The sequence below is a fragment of the Phascolarctos cinereus genome, unplaced genomic scaffold (assembly GCF_003287225.1).
Source record: "Phascolarctos cinereus isolate Bilbo 61053 unplaced genomic scaffold, phaCin_HiC Scaffold_2;HRSCAF=192, whole genome shotgun sequence".
Taxonomy (NCBI): Eukaryota; Metazoa; Chordata; class Mammalia; order Diprotodontia; family Phascolarctidae; genus Phascolarctos; species Phascolarctos cinereus.
The window spans coordinates 317,134,388-317,154,494 of NW_027555625.1; the positions used below are offsets into that span (position 1 = coordinate 317,134,388).

At 39.3% G+C, this 20,107-nt stretch overlaps 1 protein-coding gene across 1 annotated transcript in view; it reads right to left on the minus strand.

The window, feature by feature from the left end:
- The window catches only part of CTNNBL1 (catenin beta like 1), a 218,439-nt gene that overhangs the window by 39,497 nt on the left and 158,835 nt on the right, over positions 1-20,107 (minus strand). Inside the window, exons 12-13 of the mRNA XM_078150210.1 lie at positions 10,216-10,313; positions 8,509-8,589 (exon numbers count right to left, since the gene is read on the minus strand). Coding sequence (XP_078006336.1) covers positions 8,509-8,589; positions 10,216-10,313 — 179 coding nt within the window. The remainder of the gene's footprint in view (positions 1-8,508; positions 8,590-10,215; positions 10,314-20,107) is intronic.

A 20,107-nucleotide genomic window follows, 5' to 3' on the forward strand; every position in this document is an offset into this window, starting at 1 on the left:
TTCATTTTGACAGGGAATCAAACATTTTTCCCAACCCCTGTCAGGCCCATGGTATATTTTGAAGATCAAATAAAAGAATATGAAAAAATTGCTGGGTTTTTTAAAAATATAAAATACTATACGATGTATAGCATTGTTATCATGATATCCTTAGTGGGCTGCATGTTCCCTTTTAGATTATATGGATACAGAAGGTAACGCATGTGTATGCGCGCGCGCGCACACACACACACACACACACACACACACACTCTTGTGCCCATGTGATGCCTGCAAGTTAGGAAAGGACAGCAACTTGCATGGACTTGTGGTTGGACCAGTGCACATACGGCTAGGGAAAAGGCTATGTGACCTGGCCAGTCACCTGGCCATGTGTGCCCCAGTGAGGTCACAGATATATATATACATATATATATATATAGATATCTATATATATATATCTATATATATATATATATATATATATGACTGAAATCTACCATGAAACACTGGGTTAAAGAATGGATGAATCTCACTATCAGCAGGATGCTCTTTGAAAGTTTGCTCCAGAAGGTTTGAGTGCAGTTAGCAAAAGAATCAATGACAGCCTCACACTTATATCAGTCTACATCCTATCTAAGTGCTTCCAAATCAGTCTCCCCACACATTAATTCCCTTGCTCCACCTTCTTTCATACAAATCAAGCCATTTTAAACTAGTTTCAAATGCCAGGAAAATATTAAAAGCCTGTTTAAGACATCAAATTCTGTGGACTCCATTTCCATACAAGGAGTCCATCCTTCCCTTTCAAGGATAAAGCCTGAAACGATTTAACTGTAGCACAATTAGCATGTAATTTGTAAGTCATTACAGTGCAAAGTATGTGGTGAGAACACTTTATTGAATAAACCTGCTGAGCATATATTTCTCAGGAACTAAAAAAAGGAAAACCTTTCTCTTGGCCTTTCCTCCCCTTTTTAGAAATTGCTGCCAGTACCTCTATAATTATGTTTCTTTTCAGACAGTTAGGAGCCAGGGGTGATCTGCACCTCTGCCTAAAAGGAGCATTAAAGGGCAAAACATCTTCCCTGCAATGTAGGGCTGTATGTTCTGGGCTTCATTTTGCTGAGCATTTGGATGAAATCTGCTGAGACAAGCACCACTGGATATTTACAGATTGAAAGAGAACCACTACTCAGTACAAGAGTCTTAAGAAATACAAGCCCTTTAAAAGTCCGGGTCAAATCCCGTTAACAAAACAGCCCAGGGGACTTGTCCAGATTCTTGTGTAGCTCTGGGCTTTGGCTGAGATGGAATGTCTCTAAATTTGCTCGAAAGAAGTGTGCTATTAGCTGTGACATGGAAATCTTTGTTAGTCAAAGGTTTTTTCAATAATGAGAATTGACCCTAGTGTATAAAATGATCTGCCAGTTTTGTTTTATAAACTCAAGGTTAAGATGGATTCTCCTCCTTAACATGTAACCTTACAGAAACTTACCCTTGTAGGCCAGAATTATGTTGTATTTATTGAGGATGCCAATAACAAACATAACAGAGAACAAAGCTAAGGGGTGAGAAAGTAGAACTTAGACATCCAGTGATTCATACACACTATTCCTCCATCCCTACTCCAGTACAAATATCTAACTTTTATCAGTGACTCAAGTTTAAAGGAACCAGAAGCATGAGGGCTAACATTCCTGGAGCAGACTCCCTGCTCCAGCTAAACGGATCTATTCACAATGCTCCAAACATACTCTCTACTTTTCCATCTTTGTGCTCTAGTTGTGAATGCCAAATTTTCCTGTGCCATCCTTCCTCATTTGTCTCTGGACCGCACTTTAGACACGCCCTCTTCATTTTGGAAGTTCACTCCAGTCCTTGAAATCACAAATTCCAACCACCCTCTAACCCTGCAGCCTCTTCCTCTGACTGGATGGCTCCTTCCATAATGTCAATTTAAGGAGGGTGCCCAGCCCAGCCACATCTCATTCCTTTCCAGGGCTGCTCCAGGGCTGGGTACCTTCAATCCCCTCTTCACTCCCTTCACGTTCCTTATATGTATTATCTATCCCCATTAGAATGCAAGCTCCTTGAGGGCACGTACTATCTGTATTTCAGCTTGTATTCTCAGGACTTAGAACAGTATTTGGCACCTGATTAAGTGCTTAATAAATTCTTGTTGACTGATTGACTCTAACCTCAAAATTTTCTTTATACTTTTCATCTCAGTTTAGATCTTATCTACTTCATAAAAACTTCCTTAAAACCCTACGCTTAAGACCTTTGGTTGAAAATGAGTTCTCTCTCCTCTGAATTTCTATGGTACTTAGCAATTAAATGGTAGATAGTACTCTGGGCTTTAGTCAGTAAAACCTGAAACCAAATATGGCCTCCAACATTTACTAGCCATGTGACCCTGGTTAAGTCATTTAACTTCTATTTGCCTCAGTTTCTTCAACTGTAAAATGAAGATAATAGCACTTACCCCACAGGATTGTTGTGAAAATTAAATAGGATAAGATTTATAAAGCACTTAGCAAAGTGTATGGCACATAGTAGGTGCTATGTAAATATTTATTCCCTTTACACTTCCCTACCCAAGTCTACAGCACCCATATGGCACTGATCACTTTCTGCCTTGTTTTGTAGTTATATGTGTACATATCTTACCTTATTTTGTAAATACCAGGGGGGCTGTTCTGTACAGAGCCAAACACAGGACTCTTCTATAAATATCTGCTAAATGATGACAATCTTACTCAAGTTTTCTACCACAAATTTTGATCAACCTCAAAATATGGGTACTTACATCATATCTGTGATAAGGTCAAAAAGGAAGATGATACACAGTTCAATGAAACGACTTTGGACAGACTCTAGCAATGACTGATCTGAGTCTGATTATGGTTTACTTACACTGAAATTTTCATAAAGGATAAAGAGAGATAAAACCATACCTGGTTTATACTTAATTTCACCCACTCTTTAACAAACAGTTAAAATATATACAAATTCAAATATAATGGGAAAAATTCTAATAAAAAAGGGGTAACGTGGAGACAAAAACAGCAGGGTAAAGCTGTTTTGCTCTAAGCCATGTTACATTTGTGAAGCAGCAGCCGTCCATATGGAGTCTGAATGCTGGTGGCGAACTTGACTCACATATTCATCCCTCACCCGTGTGTCTCTTTGAGCAGCAGTGAAGCTGCTGAGTACTAATGGTCTTGGAACGTTTGCCAGTGCCCAGCAAAATGGCCTTGGCATCAAAGAGACAGATGTTGCCGGAAAATGGCAGGGGCACTGGAGCCCATGGCACATAGGGGCTCCTTGTATGCTGGGGAGAGTGGCTGTGGTGATTACATTCCGTCAGTGCTAATCAATTTCACACCCTCTTCAATGCTGATACAGATAATCTTGTGGGAAGCAGGCCAAGCTTACAAACAGTTCAGCAAGCTGCTTCCTGATTCCCAACAGCTTACTTGTTCTGTCCTCAAAACTCTGTTCCAGCTTTATCTCAAAGGAAATGTTAGTTGGTAACAGGACCTAAGCCTCCCAGACTTGAATTTGGGGGTTATATTGAATGAGAGCTCAACTCTGGGTTCAGCACTATCTAGTTAATCTGAAAAATGTCTCCCCTTCAAAGCAGCGGACTTCCCAAAGGAAGGTGTGAAAGATTAGAAGTCAGTCACCAATCGCCAATCACTGTTACACTGTTTTCACATTGTCGCCTTGACAAAATTCAAAAAATGAAAACAGAAAAAAAATTTAAAAGTCAACTATAGCCTCATCCAACAGAAAGTGCCAATGGTGCTAGTCCCATTCACCTAACTGCTAGAACCCTGCATAATTCAATGGATAATTTAATTTGTTTTTAATTATGGAATCACAGAGGCTGAGAGCTAGGAAGGAATGCAAAGGCCATACAGTCTACCCTCCTACCTCAAAAAAGAATATCTTCCCCAGCACATGAGACAGGTAAATTGGCATAATTCTGAAAATACAATCCTTTCATGTAACAGTTTTTCAGATACTTTAAGGTAATAACTACACCTCTCTCCACTCCCAACCTCTTTTCCGGGCTAAAATATCTCCAATTCCTTCAACTATGCCTCATCCGACATCATCTCCAATCTCCTTACCCTTCTGGTTTCCAATGTGCTCCATTTTGCCAATATCCCCCTTATAATAAAGCAGCCAGAAATGAAAGCAAACCTATAGGTATGATCCAACCTTGGTAAGAATTTTCATTAAGACAAAAAGATGGAGTATATCATTTCAAATTTTAAATAATTGTTAAGTGTTTATCATGTATTAGGTACGACATAGTAAGAATAAAAGTGAGACAGAAAATTAGCCGTTGAGATTCACAGCTCAGATGGTGGAATGAATGGCAGTGGAACAGATAAGCTCTGACTACTTTAGCAAGGATCAAAAAAAAACACTGGAAGGAGTAATAATCAAGAAATTCAAGTAGAAATAATTCTATGCGCCTTTTCCAGCCCAAGTCTGCACAAAAGGACGACTAGAAACCTGCAGGCACTAGGGAAGGGGTACAAGCAGTGACACCTGGAGCTTGCAGCTATATATCTGGAAGGCAGACAGAAGCCCAGACCAGGGATGAAATGAGAGGAACCTAGAGTCTACAGCTATGTTGCACTGATACCAGACAGTGTTTAAGAGGCTGCAGAACTCAGACTTGGGGGAGGGGGGGGAGGGTAGGAGACATGCAACAGAAAATGCCCTAGATATGATTGTGCCTTAAAGTTCTGAAAGTACAGCTCAATGACCTGAGCTGTCCCTGAACTCCTTGAAGAATATCATGGTCAGTGCCTAGAGGAAGGACCAGATATAAGGATTAAATAAGGCAAACATTCTTTTTGGGAAATGACACAAAGTCCCAATTCAGGAAATAAGGCTGGAATTATGAGCAAACGGAAGGCAGTGATGATCAAGACACAAACCCAGAAGAAAAGATTAACTCTACAACAACCACAAACAAAACCACAACTGAAAATGAATCTGAGCAAGATACAAGAAAAAAGACCAGAACAAAGTATCTGAATAGACCAGCACCTAAAGTTCAGCTTTAGAATCTGTAGTCCATATAGTTTATTAGATATTAGGGGGTTTTTTTCCCCATTACTTTCTTGTAGAAGACATTTTCAGTAGCAAACACTTTGGATGTACAATGAACAGAAAACAGATGCACCATCCAATTTGAAGGTGGAATCCCATGAGACCACAGTCAACTGGAAGGCCAAAAATTCTGTATAACAGGAAAAAGGTTTGGCTATTCTGACAAAAGAAGAAACAATGAACACAAGATAATAAATGCTAGTATTTGGTGGATCCATATTCTTACTGTGTCAAGTACTAGCATATAGAATTAATGAATAAAAGAAAAGAAGAAAAAAATCAGGGCACACAAAAAAAGTCATTGTTAGTCAAACAGAATAAACAAACATTTGAAGACTCATTAAGTATGAGTACTACAGGGATACTTGAAAGATTATAATCAGGAGCAAAAAGAGGCTTAACAGAACAGTGAGCTGAAACTTAAAAGGATGAAATTAAACAGGGAAAAAAGTAAAGTCCTGCACCGAGATTCAAAAAATCAATTGTACAAACACAGGATCAAGAAGATATGTCTAGAAAACAGTGCATATGACTAAAAACTGTTGGGGGTATTACTGTACTGCACATTACATGAGTCAGAAATGTGATTTAAAAAAAAACCCAAACTGATCCAATCTTGAGGTGCATTAATATTAGTTTCAGACCAACGTAAGTGAGAATTCCATCGTACTTTGGCCCGTCAAACCACATCTGGAGCACTATGTTCAGTTCTGGGCATCTCATTTTAAAAAGATCTTGACAAGCTGAAATACATCCCAAAAGAGGATTACCAGGATGGTTAAGGGGTTTCAAAATCATGTTTTATGAGAATCAACTGAAGGAGCTAGGAATTCTGAGTCTGAAGAAGTCTTGGGGAACAGGAAAGATCATGACAACTATCTGAAGAGTGGTCACATGGAACAGGAATTAGACTTATTTTACTTCATCCTGAGGGGTACAACTAGAAGTGGAAGTTAGTTATAGGGAGGCAGATTTTGATTCAATATGTGGAAATATTATGAAACAACTGAAGCCGTCCAAAAATGGCATGAGATTCCCCAGTAGACAGTGAGTTCCGTGTGACTAGTGGTCTTTAGTGACATATTGATGACAATAATAACGTTAATAATAATAATGATCGTATCTATATAGCACCTATTACCAGGCATTGAGCTAAGCATTTTACATAACCTCATTTGATTCTTACAGCAGCCCTGGGATGTAGGTGCTTTTATTATCTCTGTTTTATAGTTGAGGAAACTGAGGCACATGAGATATTAAGTGACTTGCCTAAGGACACAAGGCTAGGAAGTGTTTGAGGAGAATTTGAACTCAAGTCTTCCTGACTCTGAGCCCACCGCTCTATAAACTGCACCACCTAGCTGCCTCTGTGCTAAAGATAAGATTCATGATTAAGGTGCAGATTCAGTTAGAGACCTTTGAGGTCCATTCCAATTCTGCAATTCTAAAATTTTAAGTTACAAAATGTAAATTATAGTAACTGCACTCATAAGGAATCTAAATGTAGATACTATAAGACACAGGGCAGATTGTGGTAGGAGATAAAAAAAGACAACTGAGTTAGCAGTATGTCTACCCCAAATGCTTCATCACCTGCCTGTGTAGCAATCTGTACCTTCATTTTGCTATTACAGTCTCTTCTACACTATAGTTATTATATTTCCCAATGGACTATAAGCTCCATTAAGGCAGGGACTATGCTTTAATTATCTTTCTATCTCCCCAAGTACCTACACAGTGCTTTGCACATAGTATGTGCTTAATAAATGGTTGCTAAACCACTGAATGACTGTTTAACGAAGTACAGCATACAAAATGGTTCAGAGAAGGAAGGTATGTACAGGCTTGTTGGAAGGATTATCCATTTACTGCTACACACACACACACACACACACACACACACACACACACATATATACATACTCTCACTCACCTACTCCATGCACATATAACAGCTCCTTGCCCATCACAAGCATGGAACTAGGGGTCAAAAAGACTTATTCCAAAGACTTGAGGGCAGCTAGGTAGCACAGTGAATAAAGCTCTGGCCTTGGTGTCAGGAGGACCTGAGTTCAAATCCAGCCTCAAACACTTAACACTTACTAGCTGTGTGACCCTGGGTAAGTCCCTTAACCTCGGATCACCTAAGCAAAAAACAAACACAAAAACAAAAAAACACCCCAAAGACTCAGACATAAAAGCCTGAAGCATATACTTAAGAGATAGCAAACGACAAATGGGATGACACAGCTATGAGAATGAGACACAAGGGACAGCTTTAAAGCATGACCGGAGGTTAGAATAAGGAATTTCATGGTTAGAAGTCATACCATACATAAAACACAAGAGATGAAAAAAGCTAACCCTAGTTACAGCAACAGAAGAAGAAAATGGCAGAAGTCAGTAATGAATAAGGAGACTGTAAGACCTAATTACATGAGATACAGATTTGCAAGTTATGAGGAGATAGCCAAGAAAGGCAATCAGACAGATCTTACCTTTCTCAAAACAATCTACATCTTTCAGCAAGTGAACAAATGAGCCACACAAGCCGAGTGGCCTTGAGTTCACTTTCTCTTCTGTGACTCAGTCCATTCTATGTAAAATGAAGGACTAACTGATCTTTAAGCTCTCCTACAGCTCCAGGGGATAGATGCAGAGTGTTTACAAATGAGGAACTACAAAGAAGAGCCACAGTGAAAGATGAGGATGTCCTCAAAGAAACATATAATCAAAAAAGAATATAGGCTGATCACATGGAGAGAGTGAGGGACAACCAGGTCCAGTCTCTGTGTTCTACTGGTATCCTTATGATATGAGAACAGGAAGAAGTCCTTGAACACACTGGGTGAATCCTTTGAGATGAACTCATGAGGCAACAGGCAGACATAAACACATTGTGGTCTTCATCATTTGAGGGAACATCCACAATGATGAGATCACAGATCATTCAAGTATTTAAGTGGTTCCAATGTTTTTATGATTCTACAATTCATTAATAACACAAAAAAATTATTCCCCAATCAAATGATTCTCTCTGTGCCAATGAAAAACAATGGTTATAAAGGTCTATCTTATGAGCAACAAGATGAAGCCAATTCAGCACAAAGACACCGATCACTATAACGGTGCTCAAGATTTTTAAATTTCACTCCATTTTGACCAGATCTGCCATCAAGGGTATTTTTGCCATTCATATAGACTCCATATCTGGCCCAGATCAATGACACACTTACTTACTCCCAAAGGACTGAAATTCCTGTCAGAAGAACAATTATAACAACCACAAAAATCTAGTAAGTGCCCCTATCTCACACTCAAAGTACCTCTGCCCCATCTGTTCCAAAATACAGGCAAAAAGTTAGAATCAATAGCTGTAAAGATGCTTACATGTTTTTCCCCTTCAATTTTCTTGTCAGCCACTTGCATTGCATCCAGGTATTTAAAATGCAACTCCATTAGTCTGTCAACCTATGAGAGAAAGAAAGATACACAGACATGAGTGAGAGGGAAAGAAAACACCAAGAGAAAGGAGCAATTCATTTCCTATTCATCTATTGGCCATTTCTTGTATCCCACAAGGCCTGTTCTCACAAAGGGAACCACACATCTCTGCTCCTCACATCCAAGAAATTCTCTGCTTAGGAACAGCTTAGGGAAAAATTAAAGAAAACAGACAACAAAGAACAAAGTGAGCACTCAAGATGAAGGTTTCTTGAATTTCAGCCTGTTTCCAACAGGACATGACACATTCCATTACTCACAGACCTACTAGGATTTCAAGTATTTAAAAAAAAAAAAGAGCCCTTGCCCTGCCCTGCAAAGAGGAGGGACTTGAAGTCATATACTTGACTTTCACTGAGAACTTTCCAGAGGTTTCTCCTTTCAAGCAAAAATCTTTCATATTTGGGATTTGCCCCAAAGCTGATTTTTTTTAAGGTATGAAAAAAATTTCTTTTGTTGATTTTTAAGTCATAGGAGAATAGAAGAAAGCTCTCTCAGCAGCTTAAAAAAAAAAGAACCCCGACTTCTGCTCAGCAAATAACTCAAACATCAGTTTCAAACTTGGAAAAGCAAGGCTTCAAACTTGGACCTAAGGAACCCTATGTAGGTTTGAAAAAGAAAAAAAGTTTCATTTTCTCTAAGACATCTAAGTGATTGAAAAATCGTTTTGAAGTATGCCCAGAATACTGACCTGTCTGTTTATTAGGCTTGTATCATCAGACTCGTGGCTGCCCTAGTATTTATCCAAGAGTTGACTGAATAAGACTAACTTCAGATGTGGTTTTTAAAACACATACACACGGTCTCTGGGAACCTATGGTTGTTTAAAGGTACAGCCTATGTCTAAGCTGGGGCCAAGTAAGGCCACAGGTGGCAAAATATGGGTCAAAAGAAAGGGCCTCATATCTCTCTGTAAGACAGGGACAAATGGCAACGACAATGTTTTCTACCGCAACATAGGCAGAAAATGAAAACCCAGGAGGCCAAACTGGGGTGTTCTGGCCCTGAGTGACACACACAACAATCATGGCTAAAAGCTGCCTATGTCCAAGTCTATATAATTCTCATACTCTGCTTTTCAAATAAGAACATATATTTGAGGGGCAGCCAGGTGGTAGAGTGGATAGACTACTGGCCCTGGAATCAGGAGGACCTGAGTTCAAATCCGGCCTCAGACACATAACACTTACTAGCTGTGTGACCCTGGGCAAGTCACTTAACCCCACTGCCTAGCCAAAAAAAAAAAAAAGAATATATATTTGATCCCACGTTTCACTATACCTTATACCATGGCTCATAAGTGACTGGCCTTGTGCAAAATTATGAAGTAGTTGGTGATATCTACTTTCATCAAGGGCTATGCTCCCTAGTCCTGGTTACCCCTTCCAGGTCTGGTTACTCTCCCCTCCCAGGGTTTCAATATAATATTCCCACAAGACCTTCTGATTCAATCATAAGGAATTAACTGCTTCAAGAACTAGACAATCTGTGGCCAGCACTCCTGTTCAGCACCTCCTTATTCACCAAAGGATTCAACTCCATTTTGGGTACCAGGCTGGCCATCACAGTCCAAAAATACTAGAGTACTCTCACCTTTTCACTATCATTTTCTGTGAATTTGTTCAGCAGACGAGTTCGTTGCTGCCCTCTCAGATTCCTCAGGAGGGAGGCCAGGATTGAACAGACATGCTCTGGGTTGGGAAGGAAAAAGAACACACTGAGGTCAGAGGTCAGATTATTACTCTCATTAGCTTGAGTGTGATCCTACCAAGGGTAAAATTAAGAAGCCTTCTTGGACTGCTACTGTTGATTAACTAAGTAAGAACCCAAATTATATCACCTGGAAACGAAGGATCTTTATTTAGAAGAGCAAGAAATATCAATTCCAAAAGAACGCTCTCTTCAAAGGCACCTTCAGAATCAAAATGAGTTAGAATCCCAATTTTGCCTCACATTAATTGATAGTCAATTTTCCTACAGCATAATTTCAAATAAAGCCTTTATTTACAGAAATGATCTGTGAACAGACTATTAATCCCATCCATTTAATATGAAAATAATGAATAAATAAGACTGATTCTACCAAATTCTCAATTCATCTTATAACTTTTCTACGTAAATATCCAAGAATTGAAAAAGACACATGACAGGGCACCATCCCCACAAGTTAGAATGATCCTTCATACACAGCTAAAATCCCAGTTTCAAGTCTGGAAGCATTTGAATCATTTATGAACTTCAAAATTACAGGGTTAGAGATCAGACCAGTGATTTCTCGTACAGGATTCCTAATGAGAAAACTTCCTCTACCAAACCAGGTTAGCACCTCTTCTGCAATTTATAATCTTAGAGAACTGCCTACGTCACTGAGAAATTAAATGACTTGTCCAGAGCACAAACAAGTATGTGTCAGAAGCAAAAGATGAACCTAGTTCTTCTTGGTACCAAGGCTAGCTCTCACCAAGCTGTTTCACTAATGCATCATACCAACTGGGCTCTGGGAATGAATCATTATCTTTCTTTTAGGCAGCTAGCTGGCACAGTGCATAAAGTGCTGGATTTAGAGTCATGAAGACCTGAATTTGAATTCTGCCTCAGACACTTACTAGCTGTGTGATCCTGGCCATATCACTTAACTTCCCTGTTTCAGTTTTCTCATCTATAAAATAGGGATAATAATATCACCTATCTCCCACAGGGTTGAAGCACTATATAAATGCTAGTTGTTATTTCTTTCTTTCTTTTTTTTTTTTGCCTTTTAAAAGAATCAAGAAGGGCTTGCTAAAAAAAAGGGGGGGGCAGAATCTTGCCAATGGTGAAAAATTTCAGCAGTTTATTTTCTTTTTTTAAAATTTTTTTGTCCTTTTAAAAAATTTTTATTAATTTATTTTGATTTACCAATAATCACTTCCATACGCTTTTGAGTTTAAAATTTTTCTCCCCCTTCCTCCCCAAGATGGCACACAATCTGATATAGGCTATACATCTACATTCCTATTTAAACATATTTTCACATTAGTGATGTTGTAAGTAAAAATTAAAACCAATAGGAGGAACCATCAGAAAGAGGAAACAAAACTCAACAGAAGAGGGGAAAAAAATAGCAATTCAACTTCCATAGTTCTTCTTTGGATGTGGATAGCATTTTCCATCACAAGGCCTCTGTAGATGTCTTAGATCCTTGTACTGCTGGGAAGGGTTAAGTTTATCAATATTAGTCATCGCACAATGTGGCTGTTATTGTGTACAACATTCTCTTGGTTTGAGCAGTTTATTTTCAAACACAAGACAGTTTAAAGGCATCTCTATATTCCAATGTCACCTTTGGTTTCCTTTATAGTCATTCATTCAACACTGCTAAGGAGGTCACAATTAGGCAAACTCTCTCCTCTAAATGGCTCCTTTTTTCTCACTTTAGCATAGCCTTGTTTTGTAAATGGAAAATGTACATACACAACAACTCTGCTCTCCTAGGCAAGGTACCCAAATCCATTTTTGAAAACTATATGGTTTCATTTGGCAGGCACAGGGAACCTGCAAAGTTCTGAGAGGTGTGTTATAGAAATAAACCTAATCCCTGTAGATAGGGTACAAAATCATAGACCTGGGAAGGGACTTGGAAATCAGTCCAATCTCTACATTTTACAGATGAAGTAACTGAAGACTAGAAAGAAGAAGGAACTTGGTCAAGTTTCTCTATTTTTCCTCTTCTTTTAAAGCCAAGATGTACACCTGAATGTCTCACAAGGACCTCCTATTGGATGCTGTCATTTTTTTTTTTAAATTATAAAAGCAGGTAAGGTCACATTTGCCTTTCTTACCAAGGGTGTGGACATGTCAGCAGGATGTGAATGGTTCTTAACGGTTTCTGTATTTGGGCTGGACATATGTATAGGGCTTATTCCTTGACAAAAAAGGCATAGGTGCTAACCAACTGGTTTTCTCCAGCAGGCTTTGATGGACAGAACAGGGAAAGTATGACATTCTTTGCTTGGATATGTGTTATATTCCAAGAAAAACTTCTAAGCAAATAATTCAAATGTAAACCCCAGATGTCATATGGAAACCAGTGTTTTTTCACTTAAATACTAGAAAAGCACACAAGAACACAATGTGAGTTATTTCTTGCTATACAGATTATATGTGCACCAAGGCTTTTCAAATCTTAGGTTTGCCTTGCTGTTCCCATTTAAAACCAGATAATGATCAATTTATTAAGTATGAGGTAGGCAGCATTGTGGAAAGAGCTTTTATTTGGAGTCAGAAGACCTGGGTTCAAAATCCTAACTTTTCTATTTACTACATAGGTGATCCTGGGCCTCTTCATGCATGTTAGTCTTCTTACGAGTAAAGTAAGAAGGCTGCATTAGATGATCAGAGGTTTCTTCCAGCACTAGATATAAGATCCTGTGAAACTGTTAAAGATAGGAGAAAGAACAAAAGAGAATTATGAAAGGTTTGAAAATGGAAGAACAGCATACCCAAAACAGGTAGGGGATAAATGTGCATTTTTATCAAAGAATAAGTTTTAATAAGATAAAAAAAAAGCCACATGGAAACTATATATTAGTCTTCCCCTTTTATAGAATCATCCTTTCCAAATTGGAAAAGACTCCGGATTCCAGGCAGTTCAACAGACACTGAACGGGAATTTCTCAATGATTTCTTTCCACTAATCTTGTTGATTAAGATTGATAACAAAGAGCTGCAATAAAACTCTCCTCCTATACCTCACCAAGGAACAGGGGAAGCAAGGCAAAGGAGAAAGGATGTCAGAATCTGTTACTGTCACCAAGGAAAATGTAATATATAGAAGAATCATCTTTTCTGGCATCAAACTAGATTAGCATGCACTTCCTCGGCTCCTCCTAGCCTCAGGCATGAGACACCTTGATCAATTGCAATGGTGTACTAAGGACAAATGACATTTACCTATTTATTTTGGACTGTAAGTAGAGGATAGGTTGTCAATTTACAGTATGCTGAAGCTACCTATATTTGTGCCACATATTCCACCAGGAATATTACCCTCTTTTGACTTACAGGTTACCCGTCTGCCAAACAGAAAGGAGGCTATTTTAAGCACCCACACACACACACACACACACACACACACACACACACACACACACACACACACACACACAGAGTTTCATTAGCTACTAATAAATGTAGCTTCCACAGGAACAGATTTCAGCCCAAGGTGGTGTCAATTTTTCATGCACCAAGGAGATTGGGAGAGCTGCTGGCAGGAAGAGCAGGGGAGATAACAGGTTTATCTGGTGGCCAGCACCATTCAGCTGCTCTGTCATTTCGACAGGATAAAATGGAGGTGAAGGATGGCTATGGATGCGTCAATGCAGACTGGGCGGATGTGGCTTGCATTGCAACCTCTAAGACAGTGACAGTATATACATAAATAGTCCCCTTCCCTTCTATTAAATAAGAGTCAGTGTTAAGGAATTAACATGGTTTTGGGGAAGTGAAATCAAATCTACACTTGCCAGTCACTAGTAACTCACCAGAGTTGCAACATGCCAAGTTATTTTCACTGTGCCAGTGCAAACTCCTGCCATGTCCAGCTTTGCTGTCAGATCACTGTCTATTTCAGACTCTAATTACTGAAAGTTGTATGAAGGGGCAGCCTGATCATACTCCCCTCAAAAGGGGATTAATGTGATGCTTAAGCCTTTGAAGAGGACTTCTCTTTCAGGTTTCTTTCTGATATGAGGCGTTAGCTCAATGGGTAAAAGCTCAGTACTAAGGAGAAGCCCACTGGACTGATATATTCAACAAACACTAAGCATCTACTATGTACCAGGTGTTAGCAGACAAAAAGCTTAAACAGAACATGGTCCTGATCCTCAGATAGCTCTGCTCCCTTTTTTGTAGTCACAGGGAGTACTTCCAAACTTTGGCTGACCTCTCAACACCGCCTAACAGGCATGCTGTTTGGGGGGCATATAGAGGGAGAGTGTGGCTAGATCAATACAACCTATTCCCACTCCTCAGTAAACACCGAAATAATATTAGGCTTGGGTTTTGTTGCTGTTGTTGATTTTAAATATCAAAGAGTGTTACTCTCCCAAGCAGACAGGCCAGGTTCAGCTATCTCCAAGCATGTATGTTCCATAAACACCAGTGGGTGTTTCAAAAAAAAAAATTCTGCATAAACAAATAGTGTCTTCACAGCTATTCTCACACAGATATGTGAAATATCTATAGCATTCAATGTCATCTCTTAAATACTTGACTTGTTTTCTATTAAATAACCCTATTATGTACATGTCCCTATGAACTCATTTAAGCCTGCTTGTGGTATTCTAACCAGCCCCTACAGATAAAAAATGGTGCTCAGACCAGTGAATGTTCTCAGCTGGTGGCCTAACTTTTTATCGCTGGGGATTTGTTGTTACCCTAAGATAGAGCAAGGCCAGTTCCATTCTTACTCTTTAATCCCTTAATAAATTAAAGTAGAAGGGCCTGTGTGACTGCCAATAAAATCAAATGATACCAGACTCACATCAGACAGCCCTGGGGGTGGTGGTGGCAATTTACTAGCAGCCAGAGGGTCACTGAAAATCTACATGGAAATAGCCCTACTGTTTAATAAAAATAAATGTATTCGGCCATGGTAATCACCTGCCCTTTGATCCTGCAACAAAACAGAAGCTGCATTTTATGATCAGTACAGAAAAAGAAAAGCATCTTGAACTTCAGACAGATTACACTACCTTGTCAATAACAGAACCAGAATAACTCCAGGCCATAATCCAGGGGTCTGGGGCATAGCTGATTCTTGAGGTACGGCTCTCATACACAATCCTAAAATGTAAAATCCACACAATAAAGGCCTGAACTATTAACATGACCCCAAACAGTTCACATTTCCATAGCACTTTAAGGTTTTCAAAGCACTTTCCTCACAACAGCCTTATGAGATAGACAGTACTAAGTATCATTAGTCTCATTCTACAGATGAGAAGAAAAAAGTTCTAAGTCACTAGGTCTTGTGAACTCAAAAAAATTCTGATAACTATTTCAATATAATTAATTTCCTTTGTAATTCTATGTATTTATTAATGCATTTAAAAATATGAATGAGAAAGGCTGCTTTCACCAGTCTATCAAAGGGGTCCAAGGACACAAAAAAGGTTAACAGCTTCTAAGAGATTAACTAACTTGCCCATAGTCTCTCAACCAGAAAGTACTGGGGCTGAGACTCAAACCCTGTTCTTCTTCCTGGGAGTCTAATGCTTTTCTAAAAATACACTGTTTTGACACAAAATTACCTTTCAATAAACACCCTAATGTTCTTTCTAATAAACCACACTGCAGTAAAACAACAGCTCCTTAATTCAGCAAACATTAACCACCCTCTGTGCTTAGGTGCCACCTCCTCTATGAAGGCTTCTCTCTTCTCACCAACTGAAATTTTCCTTGAACACTGTGAATCTTTCCTTTGCCCAATATGCCCCGTCTGGTATCATGCTACTATGTATCTATTGCTATTCCATCTGCCTCCAAGAGAATGTCAGCTCCTGGATAGCAGAGGCTGTGTCATTGTCTTTGCATCTAGAGGGCCAGATGAGATGTCTACTATATGAGAAGCATTTAGTAAGTGCTTGTTGAAGAGATACGTTCATGCCCACATGCACACCTCCTAGGAATTTGTATCTGAGAGGACACAAACTCCAGAAAACACCATTTTCTTCCCCTTTCAGAGTTACTATCTAAATCCTTACCATGTTTTCCTCACCACGACATACCAACATCATGCCTCCAAAACCCTGAAGGGCGCTGCTCCACTATTTTCCATCACTGAGTGAATTTCCAGAGTCACTATCTAATACAAAAACTGAACACCTATGGAAGGGATTGTGGTAAAAACTATTCAGGTATCCTGACAAAAGGTGAGGTCATCCAGTTGACAGAATTGAACAAGTCTGGAATTTTCTAATGATTAGGAGATGATCTGTACTTTTAAAAAAATAATAATAATTTATTTTTAGTTTTCAACATTCACTTCCACAAGATTTTGAGTTTTAAAACTTCTCCCCCTTCCTCTCCTCCCCCCTCCCAGTGCAATTTGGTATAGGCTCTACTTACATATTCATATTAAGCATATTTTCACATTAGTCATGATGTAAAGTAGAATTAGAACTAATGTGAGGAACCACGAGAAAGAAGAAACAAAACAAAAAAACAAAAGAAAAGGAGAGCAAATAATCTGCTTCCATCTGCATTCAGACTCCAAAGTTCTTTCTCTGGATATGGATAGCATTTTCCAATATGAGTCTTTTGGAAGTGCCTAGGCTAAGGTCCTTACATTGCTGAGAAGAGCTAAGTCTATCAAAGTCAGGATGCTCTGTACTTTTCCAAGATGGTAGAAGGGAACTAGAAAGGAATCAGTAAGGCCTGTGCTACCAAAATGCCTAGCTGGTATTTCTTGGGAACCTACCTCATTGCTTTGCGAAGGGTAAACCACACAAGTTAGTAAAGCAAACCCTAGCTCACTCTTCCTCCTCTGGCTTTCTATAATGAACCTGCCTGCCTCCAGGACCTTGGACAAAGTGATGGGGGTGTGGGCAGGCAGCAGCAACAGGGTCAACAAAAGCTCCAGTCTTCACAGAGCAATCAATTTCATCATTTTGGCAAGCTAGACTGTATCCACTTTAAAATTCAAAGTAATGCTGCAAAATTGCCTTTGTTTCCAGCGAACATTCAAACCATTAGCTCTTTTGTTCTAAGGAAAACATATACTCATACAGCTCTTGCACCGATATCTTTCATTCCCCAAATTTAAGCTATCTCTGTATTATTTTTGAACCTTGCTGCCTCTCCCACTGCTTCCCCAGATGGACAGACATCCTCGTTTCTGGGAAGACTCTGGATGCAAACAGGGTGTTTAAAATACCCTAATTAGATCGATCTTGACTTCAGCAGTGGCGTGTTGGAATACAGATTAATCTGTTCCATGCCTGGCACTGGCAGCTGTAGCAGCAGGAGGTCCTGTCAAATCAAGTCATAACATTACACTCCTCTGCCTTTTTTATTATTTTTTTCCCTTTTTTACATTTCATTATAATGGACATCTGCCTAGCAGGGGATGCAGCAACCCAGGCAGAGTCACACATGTGAGTGCTGGCACTCTAGGTGAATACTGATGTGAGTCAAACCAAACATTGTCCTAAAGGAAGATATTTTGTGTGTGTGTGTGTGTGTGTGTGTGAGTGATTTGACCTGTGATTTTTATCAATACAGGGAAGGGCCAATAAAGAACTCTCTTTACCAATGCAGATCAACACTTGCTCTGTAACTTAAAGACTTAGCAAGGATAGGGAACCTGCCATACATGGCCTTCTAGGTCCTTGGGTCCAGCCTTTTGACTGAGTCCAAGTTTTACAGAACAAATCCTTTTATTCATGGGATTTGTTTTGTGAAGTCTGGATTCGGTCAAAGGGCTAGAGGGCCACATGTGGCCTCAAGATCGCAGGTCACCCCCTCAGGCTTAGGGAGTTGCTTGGAGCCTTGAGAAGTTAAGTGATACACCTAGAGACACACAGCTGGTATATCAGAAGCAGAACTTGAACCCAGGTCTCCTTGAAACTAACACCTGGTATCCACTTATCTACTGCCTCTCATATGTAATTACTTTCATTTACATAAGTGTACATGTAATATGTAGGTACACACGTTACACCACACAATCATATATACATGAGCACACATACACACACACACACACACACGTACGACCATGTTTATATCTCATGAAGACCACTTCACTAAAGTCTTCCGGTGTTTTATCATGTCACTGAGGTGACTTGGACCTGAAGTTTCTGCCAGTGGAGCCCAAGCTCTGGCAGGTCCTACTGAGCTAGAGAAGCTTCAAAGTCCAGCCCAGTGATGGACAGGCTGTGCAAATGTTCTCTGACGACTGGCCTCTAAGCTCAGAGATGTTTGTTATCAAAGGGTTGACTACTAGGCAATGGTTTGTTTTGTTTTGTTTTAAGCCACAGCAATTCTTGAGCATCCTCTTAATTAAGGAGTAGCGTGAACTTATGATCCACATCTGGAGAAAGAGCATCCACACTGAAAAAACCACAAATCCTTGAAGTAAATGCAGTTAGTATCTCTGGATGCTCTCTTAGGATTCTAAACGATTCCTAAGTAACCTGAAAAAGTTAATGATCCTTCAACAAGTAGTACATTTGCTCCCTTCCCAACAGCATGAATCAAGCAAGCATTTGAATCTAAGACTCAGTTCCCTACTTGGCCCTTTTAACAAGTTGGGATTCGATGCATACAGAGAATCTTCAAGTAGTCAATGGGTTATGTTCCAAAAATTCCTTTGGAAACCAGATGTATGTTCCCATGTTACAAATATTATTTAAGTTCCCTATTAACTCATAAAAACCCATTTAACCCATATTTACCAATGAATGATTTGTGACTTCCAATGACATACATTACAACCCCTTCTAATTTCTTAATAATCGTCATTTTCAAAAAATTCCTTTCGTGGTGGTCAACCGGAGATGAGCCTCTAGCACAATGAGCTAGGCTGGTTTTCAGATGACAAACACCACAAAACACATGCTTGTTAGGACTTACTAGAGAGAAGTCAGCATAATACTGAAGATCAATACTTTGAGGCACCAGACTTTAGTGGAGGATTTAACCCATGATACAGATTTTTAAAAAGTACTCTCTTTTTTTCAACAAACTTTTATCGAATATCTGCTACGCTCAAGCCCTGTGCTTTGCGCCTCTGACTTGATCTACCCACTGTCACTGACCTAACAGGGTCTTTTTCTTCCTTTTGCCATAATACTCTGGGTTCCATTATGGATTTATAGGATAGCCTGATAACTAAGGTCCCACTTGTGATACCGAAAAAACACATTAGAAAAATGTGTTTTTTCAAAGCAAGAACTCAGGGAATACTTCTCCATTTCTAGGGGAGAGGAAGGAAAAACTGATAGAGCCCAGTCAATGCTGCATATGAATATATGTAACTCAAGGTGTTACTGGTATTTATGAATCTGCCTCTGGACAATGGCAAAAATTAACCTGTGAAGGGCTTTGAGATTAAAGGATGAAGGGAGGAAAGTAAGAGGTTATACCATCTTTGACCTCAGCATTGAACTACTGGAAGCGTGCACCTAAGCAATACTCTAGGGGGCTATGAAGAACAAGTGTCAGGAAACATGGAAAAGGGTTTTTTGACTTTTGCCAGATTGATTTCTTTAGTAAGTACCCATTGAAGAGGACAGTTTTATGACACAATGTGGTTGGTTCACAGGTTAGTTTCCTATAGAACATCATTTCCAGGTACCCTGGGAATTCCTTTAATAGAAATTCATTTCAACAGACTCCACTGTGTCGGTACGTCTTGCAGAGGACAAGAGGAATTTGGAAAACTGCAAAGTTCTTTCAAGAAAATATCTGGATCTCAAATCAACAATAATTTCACTTTTCA